At 46.9% G+C, this 13,610-nt stretch overlaps 1 protein-coding gene across 1 annotated transcript in view; it reads right to left on the bottom strand.

Moving 5' to 3' along the window:
- Positions 1 to 13,587, bottom strand: part of LOC115936298 (putative uncharacterized protein FLJ92257) — a 39,644-nt gene extending 26,057 nt beyond the window's left edge. Inside the window, exons 1-4 of the mRNA XM_063704855.1 lie at positions 12,949 to 13,587; positions 12,080 to 12,213; positions 7,805 to 7,853; positions 7,509 to 7,711 (exon numbers count right to left, since the gene is read on the bottom strand). Of these exons, the coding sequence (XP_063560925.1) occupies positions 7,622 to 7,711; positions 7,805 to 7,853; positions 12,080 to 12,213; positions 12,949 to 13,014 (339 nt within the window). The 5' untranslated portion in view covers positions 13,015 to 13,587 and the 3' untranslated portion in view covers positions 7,509 to 7,621. Of the gene's footprint in view, positions 7,712 to 7,804; positions 7,854 to 12,079; positions 12,214 to 12,948 lie in introns of the transcript that reaches the window.
- Positions 13,588 to 13,610: the final 23 nt, after the last annotated feature.

Here is a 13,610-nt window from a genome sequence, read left to right as displayed (position 1 = left end):
GTTCAAGTGATTCTCCTGCCTCAGTCTCCTGAGTAGCTGGGATTACAGGAGTGTAGCATGCCTAGCTAATTTTTGTATTTCTAGTAGAGATGTGGTTTTGCCATGTTGCCCAGGCTGGACTCGAACTCCTTGCCTCAAGTAGTCCACCTGTCTCAGCCCCGCAAAGTGCTGGTATTACAGGAGTGAGCCACTGCACCCAGCATTTGCCAAGACCTTTGATGGCAGGCTTCTTCCAGGTGATCAGTCCTTGTCTGGTCTGGCTCTGCCCCACTCTCCTTCTCACCTAGTTGGAATCCCTAGCTACTTTTCAGTAGAGGAGAGTGTGTACCCCAATCCCAGCTTGGTTCAGATCTGCATTTAACTCATGGAACCTGGCTGCTCCCCAGGTCCTGAAGAAAAAAATGGTCTCTCTGTTGGTATGATAAAGGATGGGCCTGTCCCCAGGACCCTGTGAGAGGGAAGCCCAATGTCCCACCAGGTTGGCAGGGCTGGGGAAGGGAAAGTGTTATGGCAGCCCCAAGGAAAAAAAGACGCAGCAGAGGGAGCAGGACAGCGCTCACATGGAACTCATGCCACTGCCTGAGTGAGGGGAGGGAGGAGTGCACGCCAGTGACGTCAGGGGGCAGAGAGGCACAGTTCCAGGGCGGCTTTCCCCCTCACTTCCTGCCATGTTACTCTGATCGCCTCCAGGTGAGCCTGCCCACTTTGTGCCCAGGGGCCTGTAGAAAACCACAGCTCCCCATGGTTATGGCCCCAGGAGTGGGGCAGAGCAGGGAGGAGTCCTGGGCAGAGGAGAGGCAGGGGCAAGAGGGAGTGGGCCTCAAACTCCAGGAGGGGGCCCTTCTCATGGGTCCTGCTTTCTGGCTTCTCCTTCCTTACCCCTGGGCTGATCACTCGGGGAAGAACTGAGACAAAGTTTCTCACCCTCAGGCCCAAAGTGTTTAATTACTGGGCCCTTAGGGAGGTGTTAGCCCCCCGAAAGGATGAAAGTTTTTGTTTTGTTTTGTTTTTTGAGACAGAGTTTCGCTCCTGTCGCCCAGGCTGGAGTGCAGTGGCGTGATCTCACCACACTACAACCTGCGCCTCCCAGGTTCAAGTGATTCTCCTGCCTCAGCCTCTGGAGTAGCTGGGATTACAGGTGGCTGCCACCACGCCTGGCTAATTTTTTGTATTTTTAGTAGAGACAGGGTTTCGCCATGTTGGGCAGGCTGGTCTTGAACTCCTGACCTCAGGTGATCCGACTGGCTCCGCCTCCCAAAGTTCTGGGATTACATGAGCCACTGTGCTTGGCCACGATGAAAGGTTTTGTGTGGAGAGCATGTACATGCCTTTCTGGGAAAACAGTCCACAGCTCTTATTCTCAGCAGGCTTCACGGTCAAAAAACGTTAGAACTCTTGCTACAGAGCTGTGGAAGCAGCTAGGTGAGGGGCCTGCCAACGGCACTCTGGGCACTACCTGGGCACTCCCGAGCCCACCATTCCCTAGGCAGGCTGCACTGCTTGGTATTTGCAGAGCTGAGGGGGTGGGGCATGTGGGGACTGTGAAATCGCCCTGAGATGACCCACAGTCCTCAGCTGGGAAGTGAGCGGTGCATCTCCTGCAGCGTCCTCCGTCCCTAGAGCCATGGGGCCAGGAGAACTGGCCCTAGCAGCAAGTGAAAAGCCTATTATTGATTCCCTCCCTAGCCATGTAGACAGTGAACCAAGACACTCATATCAGGTAAATGCCTTGTTCTCTGTTACCGAGGTAACCAGTAGGCATTCCCAGATACAGTGAAGGTCCTCACACCAAGATATGCACCTGGCCACCTGAGGAAAGAGAAAGGACTATCTGAGGGGATGGGGCTGAGCTGGGTGTGGAGTGGTCCTTGTGGGTCTTGGAGAGTGGGAGGGGGAGCAGCATGAGCCAGGCCTGGAGGCAGAAGGACAACCAGGAGACAGCCTGGAAAAAGTGCTGGACCCACAAGGGCTCAAGGCTGGCCAGAGGGGAGGTGGGATAGGATGCAAAGTCCTGAGGTCTGAAGATTGGCCCTGGCAGGAAGAAACCAGGTAAGGTGGGGTGTTACCTATACCCTCGGGGCCAGATGCAGGCCAGAGCCAGCCAATTACCAGGCCCTTAGGGAGGTGTGAGCCCCTTGAAATGATGCAAGCTTTTTTGTTTTTGTTTTGGAGACGGAGTTTCGCTCTTGTCGCACAGGCTGGCACCTTTGCCCAGAGCAGGCACCAAGACTTCTGGCTCTGGGTGTGACCTCAGTCTGGGTAAAAGCCCCAGCCCCCCCCAGGACCACCTACCCCCTAGACTACTTCAGGTGCTGAGCCCAAGCCAGGGGCAGGAAGCTAAACTGATGCCTAGAGTAATCCCAACAAAGTCCCTGGTTCCCCGCAGCTATGGGGCTGACGGGGAATTACAGCCCAAACTCCAGATGCTGGCTCTCAAACTAACACTGAGCCCTCAGTGCCCACAGGGAGATACAATCAGCGCACTTTCCAGATGGGGAAATGGGATCAGAGAAGTGCAACAGCCTTGCCCAATGCCCCAGACCAGGGCTCCAGGCCCAGAGTGTTCTATTTGTCACTGTGTTCAGACAGCAGCAGCTGCTGTGATGTACCCACCTGAGCCTGGCAGCTTTCTCCAACTTTGGAAGCCCAGGAGCATGGCCCCCGTCCACAGATGCACCTGGCATGAGGCGTGCCCAGAGGGACAGAGGCAGATGAGTTTCGTCTCCTCCACCGGATTGTGAGGGCCTAGAAGGAGACAAGGGTCTGCTTGAGAAGGCAGTGAATAGCGAGCAACCTGAGGCAGTGCCCCTCTGGATGGATGCGCAGTGCCTGGATGGAACCTGGCTCAGACAGAGCTCAGTTCTGCAGGTCCCTGAGGCATGGAGAGTTCACAGCTACCAAGTGTAGGAGTCTGGATTCAAAGCCAACGGCGTGACTCCAAAGTCCCTGCCCTAGCCCCTGGACCACCCTTGCAGGCCCATCAGATGCCCAGGCCAGCAGCACAGCCGGCCAAGACCAGGGAAACTTGGGGAGCCTCAGAGCACCCCCAGGTATTCCAACCTAATCCTGGTACCCCGCCTCTCACCACCCTTCTTCCTGCTTTAACCTCAACCCCTACACAAAGCCTGGGCCACTTAATGTGGCATCAAACAGATGCCTCAATAAATCAGTCTAATCTTGACAAAAAAAAAGACTTTAACAGATATACAATTGCACGTTAGAATGCTAAAGACCATAAACATATAACGACTTAAAGTACATATAAATTCAATATATATCCAATCATTGTAACTATGACACAGTAGAATATTAAAATACTATTTTCAAAATGTATACAAGCTTAATGTTCTATGTATTCAAACTATTTATTCAAAATACAAATCATCAACATAAAATTGCCACTAATATTCAGTCCCTTCACAGGACACATGATTCACTGGGAGTTAATAAATTAGCAGCCGGCAGGCAGTGACACACAGCAAAAATGAAAACCAAGAGGTGAAATAGTTCTGAAATAAAGGTTTTAAAGCTAACAGAAATCACTGAATTACTAAGTCATTAGCACTAATTTTGAGCCAACTAACTAATTAATATGAGATGATACAATGTCCTATACTTTGGTAAATACAGACTATGTTTAAACAATGTCTGTAACGTGACTTGTAAAATGCTCCTGGCTTTACAAAGATGTGATTAAGATGTAGTAACACATGCTAAACCATTTCCCCCTGCAGAGCATGTGGTAACTTTCATCAGTCACCTTGAGAGTCCAGAAGATAAAGGAAAAGGTCATGGATTTCGCTGAGAACTTACCAGAGTTGAACTCCCTCATTTTCCGTTCCCCAGCATTGGCGGGTTCTGGGACTGGTGGCTGTGGTGGCTCGTTGGTCTTTGTCTCTTAGAAGGTGGGGAATAATCATCATCTTGAAAAAGAAAAAATGGTCATTACTGAAGGAACCATCTTAGGTTACAGCCACCTCTCGGTCAATTCCCAACATTCAAAAGCTGAGCAGGGCTTTAAAGCTATCTTATTAATAATTATTTCTGTATTGCGAACTTCAGCATACTTTTTTCTAGTTACATTTGAAATGTTATTCTTTTGGGATGTGCTCAAGTGAGTACTGCTTTTTCCTCTGCCTTGCTTCATTACTTTTTAGTTTCCTTCATTTGAATCATCATTGTAAGTCTCCCCTTCTCAAATAACTTTCAAATTGCTGCCAAGAACTATGTTCTATCTTAAGGCTTTTGAGAAAAAACTTCCAATGAAGATAGCCACCCAAAGTTATACAAATATAGAAGAAACGGGATAAAATAAAGCTTAGATTGGAAAAAATATTTAACATTATGCAAAATTCACGCGTAAACAAGGGAAGCTGAGTAATTGTATGTTCAAATACTTTTAACAAGTGCAAAACATGTAGGCTTAAATAAATAGAGCTGGCCAGGCATGGTGGTTCACGCCTGTAATTCCAACAGTTTGGGAGGCCGAGGCAGGCAGATAACTTGAGGTCAGGAATTCGAGACCAGCCTGGCCAACAGAGTGAAACCTCTCTCTACTAAAAATACAAAAATTAGGCCAGGAGTGATGGCTCATGCCTGTGATCCCAGCACTTTGAGAGGCAGAGGCGGGTAGATCACCTGAGGTCAGGAGTTTGAGACCAGCCTAACCAACATAGGGAAACCCCGTCTCTACTAAAACTACAACATTAGCCGGGTGTGGTGGCACATGCCTGTAATCCCAGCTACTTGGGAGGCTGAGGCAGGAGAATCCCTTGAACCCAAAAGGCAAAGATTGTGGTGAGCAGAGATTGTGCCATTGCACTCCAGCCTGGGCAAAAACAGCGAAACTCCATCTCAAAAAAGAAAAAAAGAAAAAATTAGCCAGGCGTGGTGGCGCATGCCTGTAATCCCAGCTACTTGGGAGTCTGAGGCAGGAGAATCGCTCGAACCCAGGAGGCTGAAGTTGCGGTGAGCTGAGACTGCACCACTGCACTCTAGCCTGGGTAGCAGAGCAAGACCCTGTCTCAAAAAAAAAAAAAAAAAGAGAGAGAGAGAAAGAAAGAAAGAAAGAGGGCTACATTATTTATGAAACAGATACTGTTAACTCAGTCACCAGAAAGCCTGTGTATAAATGAGCAGTGATATTCAAGCACAGCACACACACACTTCTCAGGACAGCTGTCGTGAGAGTTCCATGCTCATTTCCTTCTGGATACATCAGCAACTCACTCTGCTATGATCCTGCAATACATCTCATGTTAGAATTAGAGACATCTGGGCCAGGCACAGTGGCTGACGCCTGTAATCCTAACACTTTGGGAAGCCGAGGCAGGCAGATCACCTAAGGTCAGGAGTTCGAGACCAGCCTGGCCAACATGGTGAAATGCTGTCTGTACCAAAAATACAAAAAATTAGGTGGGCATGGTGGCACGTGCCTGTAATCCCAGCTACTCAGGAGCCTGAGGCAGGAGAATCGCTTGAACCCGGGAGGTGGAGGTTGCAGTGAGCCGAGATCGTGCCACTGCACTCCAGCATGGGGGACAGAGCAAGGCTCTGTCAAAAAAAAAAAAAAAAAAAAAAAAACAGAAAAAGAAAAAGAAAAAGAAAAAAGAATTAGAGACATCTGGATAAAATCAGCTGCCAGTCTCACAAAGTGTCGGGTAACATCCTATTAAGATTGCTGCTTACACATCATCTATAAAATACTGAAAATATCATTTTAAGAAATCTTTTTTTTATTTTGAGACAGAGTTTTGCTCGTTGCCCAGGCTGGAGTGCAATGGTGCGATCTCAGCTCACTGCAATCTCTGCCCCCTGGGTTCAAGCAATTCTCCTTCCTCAGCCTCCTGAGTAGCTGGGATTACAGGCATGCACCACCACGCCTGGCTAATTTTGTATTTTCAGTTGAGACAGGGTTTCTCCATATTGGTCAGGCTGGTCTTGAACTCCTGACCTCAGGTGATCCACTGACCTTGGCCTCCCAAAGTGCTGGGATTACAGGTGTGAGCCACCATGCCTAGCCAAGAAACCCTTATTTTAAAACAAGCCAGGCGTGGTGGCTCATGCCTATAATCCCAGCACTTTGGGAAGCCAAGGCGGGTGGATCACTTGACGTCAGTAGTTTGAGACCAGCCTGGGCAACGTGTTGTAACCCCATCTCTACTAAAAATATATTTAAAAAATTAGCTGGGCATGGTGGTGGGCACCTGTAATCCCAGCTTCTCAGGAGGCTGAGGCAGGAGAACCACTTGAACCTGGGAGGTGGAGGTTGCAGTGAGCAGAGATCACGCCACTGCACTCTAGCCTGGGTGACATTAGAAAGACTCCATCTAAAAAACAAAACAAAACAAAAAACCACTAAAAAAAAGACTCCATTTCAAAAACAAAACTAAAACCAAAAACACAACACAAATGTAGTACACAAATGAAAATAATTACTGTGTTAAACACAGTTTCATAGAAAATAAAAGACCAATCAAATACAATAAGCTGCCTTTTTAGATGGGTATGTTATTCTTCTTTCACAGCTAAAGAAACAGGCTCAGAGAATGTTATTTGATTGGACCGTGTTGCATTTCTGGACAGTGCAGCTGAGATCAGACTTTGTGTGTAACTCCACTAGCCTACCAGGGTGCCTCTCATAAAGGTAAGAAATGTAAATTTGGCCTAATATACAAAGTTTCCAGGGCAGCACTGGGTCAATTCTACATACAGTACTTCTACGTTCATCAAGGGAAACCTTAAGGGAAAGTGAAAATGCTTCTAGAAGGCGACTGGACACGAGCGCCTTTGCTTGTTGCCTTTGGGCTCTTCTTCTAAGGCCAACAGTGACCTGAAATTATTGACTGGCTTTTCCAATCAAGTGGACAAAATGGTACCAAGGTCGCCAACATCGATGTAGAACATCGATGTTCTACAACATTGCTTAACGCAAGGGGAGACGCTCCTGACTCAGAGTGTTTAATTGCTCACCTACTTCTTTTTCTGCCCTCTTGGGCTTCTAAAATGAAAAGAACCCTGGGGTGATACAGTGAGTCAAAGGGGTGCCAGCCGCATCACAGCAAAATAGATTCCTAAAAAATCCCTGGCCTAAGATGACAGCCTTGGCTGGATCAGTTTGAATGTGCTGATAGTGGACATGGTAGGATGAAGGTGGTTGAAATGTTCATATTAAAGAACTTCCACCCAGATTGCAAGAAAAGAGAGAGGAATGGAGATGGCAGCACGAGCCCCTACAATAAAAGCAGATGTTTTGAGATCAGTTATATTTCTTCTGACAAAAATTAAAGACAGAAACCAAAGTTTAGCCTGAGACTACAATTAATTGGGCAATAAGCCAGAGGCACATATGGCACAGACAGATTTAAACATTTCTCCCTGATATTAATACAAACACTAAAATTACAAATACATGGATTCCAAATAAAACAAACATTTAAAAAACTTAATGAATAAACACTGGGGTCTCCAGCAGTATTTGAAGGAGATCTCACAAACAGGTTTGGTTTTTGAAGGTTAGAACTGGTGGTCTGGAGAATTCATTTCATTCCAGAGAGAGAAAGAGAGGAATTTCTTGGGTTCCTTCAGGAATGCGTCTAGCTTTGCCTCATCTTTGTTTGAACTATGGATACGGCAGAAGAAAACATGAGGATTTCACAGATTTAAGGTGCAAAAAGTCACTGGGTTCTCTAAGAAGTCTGGGATTCTTCTGCTGGAAAAATAAGTTTGTTGAGAAAAAATGAGTTGGAGGAGGCTGTTATTGAAGTGAAGCAGAATTGTTTTTACTAATCTGCTTATTACCCACTCTGTAGTGTGGAAACAAATTATTCATGCACAAGGTCCTCTTACTGTTCCTAGAATGCAGTGGAAAGAAAACAGATTAGTTTTCCTCCCTCAGAACACAACCCCTAGAAACATCCTACCTCAGATGAGATATTGCCTAATTATTTTCAAAAGACAGTGAAACATCATGGATGTAAATGTTTGCTGCAAAATAAATACGTGCTAGAAACAGAAGCATCTGGGTCACAGCTATATTAGAGCTACCTGTGTTCCCCTGTCACTGACAGTAAAACAAAAATGTCCAGTACGATCCTTCACAGCGTGGGAGAGGGGAAGTTGAAGGATGGAAAGGCCAGGCATAAAAGGATTTCAGAATTTCAGTCCATAAGGAAGTGGCTTTGTGCACTGTCTGTTACTGCGTGCAAGGTGAAATTTGAAGAATGAAAACGTGCAGCAACAAGGGCTCCTTTGTCCAACTCACCTCTCCAGATACCAAGTTTCAGACATGTTGCGTTTTAATTGAAAGGTTGATATAATTTTTTTTAAAGAACACTTGCGGTGTTTGAAGTGACAAAGGCTGCTGTGACCAAAAAGCAGGGAAAGGGAATTTTTTTTAAAAAAAGCAAACAACAACAACAACAAAAACCCCACAGAAAAGCAAACAACAAACAAACAAAAAACAGAGGAAGAAGTCAAACACCCTGGGCTGTGACTACTTCCAGGAAGGGGCTACAAGAGGCAGTTGGAAATTCTATTTGCTTTGCAACTGTGGGTTTTCCGGCCTGCTTCCTTTCTAAAGTATATTACTCTGCTTTTGGTTCATGAAGTTATCCATTTCTGTTTTCTGGAACAGCTATGTATTTTCTTTATCTATCATCTATCTATCTACCTGTTTACTCTCTATCTTTTCTACCTTTCGCTATCAAGAGCTTGGGTCAAGCAGGATAGAATTCCAGTATATGTTCACTCTACCATTTAAAATAAGAGCTCTTGTAGGCATTCTCCATCACATCATAAACCTGAGCTTTCTAAAACAGGGTGTAGCAAACCACCATGCATGGACCATGTCTGACACAGTCTGCGTTTGTAAGTAAAGTTGTAATGGGACACAGCCAATACATGTGTTACATAATGTCTCTGGCTACTTTCATGGTATAATGGAAGAGCTGAGTCATTGAGAGAGAGACCATATGGCTTGGAAAACTTAAAATATTTAACATTTAACCCCTTGCAGAAAATATTTGCTGACTCTTGTTTTAAAAGATCTCTGTTTAGAATGCTACCTATTGCCTTCTGGATAGAAGCACAACTCTTTACCACAATCGACACAGCTTCAGCCCTGCTTCTATATCCAGCCTCATCTATTTCTGCTCCTCCTCCTTATTTTCCTTCTGGACATGCTGATGGATTGTCAGCTTCCCAGATGTGCGAGAATCTCTCCTCCCTTCCCAACATTCTCACAATCTCCCTCTGCCTATCAAGAACTTCCTGTCCCATCTCTCATGACAAATCCTTTCTTCATTCTTTAAGATGCAGCCCCTTTGCTCTTTCCTTAAGGATATCTGGCTCTATTTTGGGTGACGTGCTCCTTCTGCATCTCCCAGAGCCAGCCGGTGTGTGTCAGCTACAACATTTCTTTGCATCTCTGTGTCGTATATCACCAAATCTGCCTAAGCTTGCATGAGTCACCGCATGACAACTTCAGACCCCACCAGCATTGTCCCCACTAACCACAAGGCTTAGACATTCGTCCAGTATGCTCGGGGTTGTGGGGTGGTAGCAGTAACCAGCTGGTGACCATCATTTCTTACATCAGAATCAAATCTGTAGATCTCTGCCATTCATAAGTATTTGGAGTTTAAAATTAGCATAAAGATTTTCCTTAAAATAAGAACAAATGGCTTGAGTAGGCCTTTGGAACGTAGGATGTTTCCACTGGTTCATGTCTGTGTTCAGTATTCCCACATGAATCTAAACACGACTCTGATCTTAGTAGCTATGTGACCCTGGGAAAGTCACTCAGTCTCCCTCAGTTAAATTTTGTTGTGTGAGTAATGAGGAGAGAGTTGTGATTTGTATTTAGTGAATAATAACAAACAAAAGGCATTTAGCTTTCTGGAACCTGGTATGCAGTAGAACCTCATGAAAATACTAGCTCTGTTGATAAAACTAGACTGAAAGAAGCTTTCAAAGTCAACAACAGTATGAGGCAGTGAAGGAGGTAGAGGAGAAGCTGCTGCTGCAGCCTGTAGCTCCTGGAAACCCGTTTTGTCCATGATTTAGCAGGAACGCATTACCTTTCCATGAGGAGACACTACCCACAGAAACCAAGGCCATTCTTTGAAGACAAACATGTCTTAATAGCCTTTACATTATGTAATAATGTAATACAAATAATAATTTATTATTAGTAATAATGTGAAATTTACAGTATCCTAACCCTAACCATAACCCCTAATCCTAACCCTAACCCCTAACCCCAACCCCTAACCCCAACCCCTAACCCTAACCCCTAACCCTAAACCCTAACCCTAACCTCTAACCCCTAACCCTAACCCCTAACCCTAACCCCTGACCCTGACCCTAACCCCTAACCATGACTCTGACCCTGACCCTGACCCTGACCCTACCCTAACCCTAACCCCTAACCCTAACCCCTCATCCTCACCATCACCCTAACCCAACCCTCACCCTCACTCTCACCCTAACCCCTAACCCTAACCCTGACCCGACCGTGACCCTGACCCTAAAACCCTGACCCTGACCCTGACTGTAACCCTAACCCCTAACCCCAACCCCTAACCCTAACCCTGACCCTGACCCCTAACCCTAAACCGTAACCGTAACCCCAACCCTAACCCTAACGCTAAAACCCTATCCCTAGCCCTAACTCCTAACGCCAAACCCTAATCATAACCCTAAACACAACCACAACCCTAACCATAACCCTAAACACAACCTCAACCCCAGCCCCAAGCCTAACCCTAACCCTAACTCCTACCCTTAGCCTTTCTTACCTTTTACATGTGTCCAGATTCTCCAGTAGAAGCAGGGACCCTTGGCAGGTGTGCACCACTGCATCTGGCACAGGACTCTGTATCAGTCCCCAAACAGGCACCTGAATGCTCAGAGTGCCCATGCAGTGGAAGCCCAGGGTGTTTTCTCACCTCCAGAACAAGGGCCCAGCACCTGCATCAGGCTAATCGGGACTACAATGAACTAGGGCACCAAAGGTCTTCATAAGACCAAGGCCATGTTGTGCCTCCTGTCACAGAGCGAGATGCAGCAGCCTTCCAAGTCAGGGGCCCTTCCCTGATGACACTCCAAGCTCAAAGCACTGGACTGTCACATAGTGAGGCTGCACACAGTATTCTGTTTACATCTCCACCTAGGCCACTGGGAGAAAGGGTGATAGAGGGACACTCGTGTTGCCCTGTGGTATACATGCTCTGGTTTATACGACTGTAAGCCATTTACAGGAAACTCAAGCCAAAACACTACTTGTTTCCAACTTTTTGTTTGCAGAGGATTTACAATTTACACTCCAAAACAAGATAGCCACAGAGCATACTACTTCTCCTCTGAAGTCGCTCTGAGGGCCTCCGCATCAGTCCTAGAATTGGAAGATTGGTGGACAAGAACTGGGATGATGATGGCGCACTGAATATTTGCTGGACACCAACCTCCTGTTACCTAACCTTACAGAGGGACCAGATCTCACCTGCCCAAATCAGACATTTTAACACACACAGCTCTCAACAGCAGGACTTACAGACACAAAACTCTGAGGTAAAGAATTGTCTCAACTTCTTGGTGTCTCAACGAACTAAAACACTGCCTAGCACAGGTGCACCATCAACCTTATTCACTAAATACACCTCTGTATATTTTATTCATCTTTGATTGTGGAAATGATATAATCAACATAAAAATGTTTTATAGATTGGACTAAAGACCTTTGAGGTCTCTTCACAGGATCCCATCTGGCGGACCCCCAAATCTGCCAACACAGAGGTCATCCGTAAACATGTGCAGGACAGAGGCCAGACAAAACCATCTCTCTCAGCCTCAAAGTGGCCTGGCAGTCACATGTGGGGTCTGGCCTGTATGAAGAAGTCAGGCTTTTGGCTCCAGGCACCCTACTGCACCGCAAAACCAAGTTCTGCCTAACAAAGAAAAAACAGCCTGCTCACTCTCCCTAATATCCCAGGTGGTAATCTAAGAGCATTATCTGCTAGACACCCCTCCTCCTCCACCCTCCATGTCCAAGCTATCACCAAGGTCCTAGCAATCTTACCTCCTAAATGTCTCCCAAATCCACTTCTCTCCCTTCACTGTCCAGGCCACCAGCATGACTTCTGCATGTGTGTAGCAGCCTCCGCGCAGGACGTAAAGATGCAAATCTAGTCGTAGGCTCTCTGAAAGGAAAATCTGGGGGCCCCAAAATTACTAAGCTAAAGGAAAAGTCAAGCTGGGAACTGCTCAGGGCAAACCTGCCTCCCTTTCTATTCCAAGTCACCTATCTCCTCACTAAGATACGTGCATATGTGATTCCCTGCTTTGGAGAGGCTAATCAGAAACTCAAAACAATGCAACCTTTGTCTCTCACCTACCTGTGACCTTGGAAGCCCCCTCCCTGCTTCCAGTTGTCCCCAACTTTCTGGATGGAAGCAACGTACTTCTTACATATATTGATTGATGTCTCATGTCTCCCTAAAACCAAGCTGTGCCCTGACCACCTTGGGCACATGTCGTCAAGACCTCCTGAGGCTGTGTCACGGGTGCACGTCTTTCTAAATTACCTGAAACCATCTCAGATAGGGTTCACAGATCCCTTTCCCGAACCCTCCCAGGAGCCCCTCGTGGGCGCCCAGGTCCTGCGTGCTGTTGTGGCCCAGGCTCACCTGGAGCAACTCGACTCTTCGTTACAGCCTCGTGAACCTTTCAGTTCCTAAAGCTGTCTAGCCTGTGAAAGGAAAATGAATCTGGGGGCCCCAAAATCACTAAGCTAAAGGGAAAAAAGCTGGGAACTGCTTAGGGCAAACCTGCCTCCCCTTCTATTCAAAGTCACCCCTCTGCTCACTGAGATAGGTTAATATGTGATAGCCTCCTTTGCGGAGGCTATTCAGAAACCCAAAAGAATACAACAGTTTGTCTCTCACCTACCTGTGACCTGGAAGCCCCCTCCCTGCTTCGAGTTGTCCCGCCTTTCCCGAGGGAACCAACGTTCATCTTACATATATTGATGTCTCCTGTCTCCCTAACATGTATAAAAGCAAGCTGTGTCCCGACCACCTTTGGCACATGTCAAGACCTCCTGAGGCTGTGTCACGGGCGTGCGTCCTCAACCTTGGCAAAATAAACTTTCTAAATTGACTGAGACCGTCTCACATATTCGAGGTTCACAAGCCCATGCATGGGGACGTCCCCTGGGGTAGCGCCCCTCCTCCACTGAGCTCACTCGCTTCCTCCTTGTGTGTTTTCTTCAGAAGAAATTTCACAGCTACTTGGTCCACACCTGTCTGCCCCACAGGAACCTCTTCTCCACAGGCACATGGGCGGCGCACCTGCTGGGCTGTGTGGAGAGGACCGGGTTCCTCTCCTAATTCCTGCTCAGTTAATAACGAATGTCGACAAGACGAGAAAATTGCTCAAATTTACCCCATCAAAGAATTAAAAACTGGTGAAAGCTTGACCTGCGCCCCCCACCCCTGACGTGCTCACCGCTCCACTCCCTCTAGGCGGGCGGCACCCGCTGAAGCCTCAATACCACACCCACAGCCAGGAGCCCCAGTCCCGCACTCGGCCGCATGCGCACTCCCTGCGGC

The sequence above is a fragment of the Gorilla gorilla genome, chromosome 23 (assembly GCF_029281585.2).
Source record: "Gorilla gorilla gorilla isolate KB3781 chromosome 23, NHGRI_mGorGor1-v2.1_pri, whole genome shotgun sequence".
NCBI lineage: Eukaryota > Metazoa > Chordata > Mammalia > Primates > Hominidae > Gorilla > Gorilla gorilla.
Note: the sequence above shows the minus strand (reverse complement) of the source record. Positions and strands in the feature narration are given on the sequence as shown.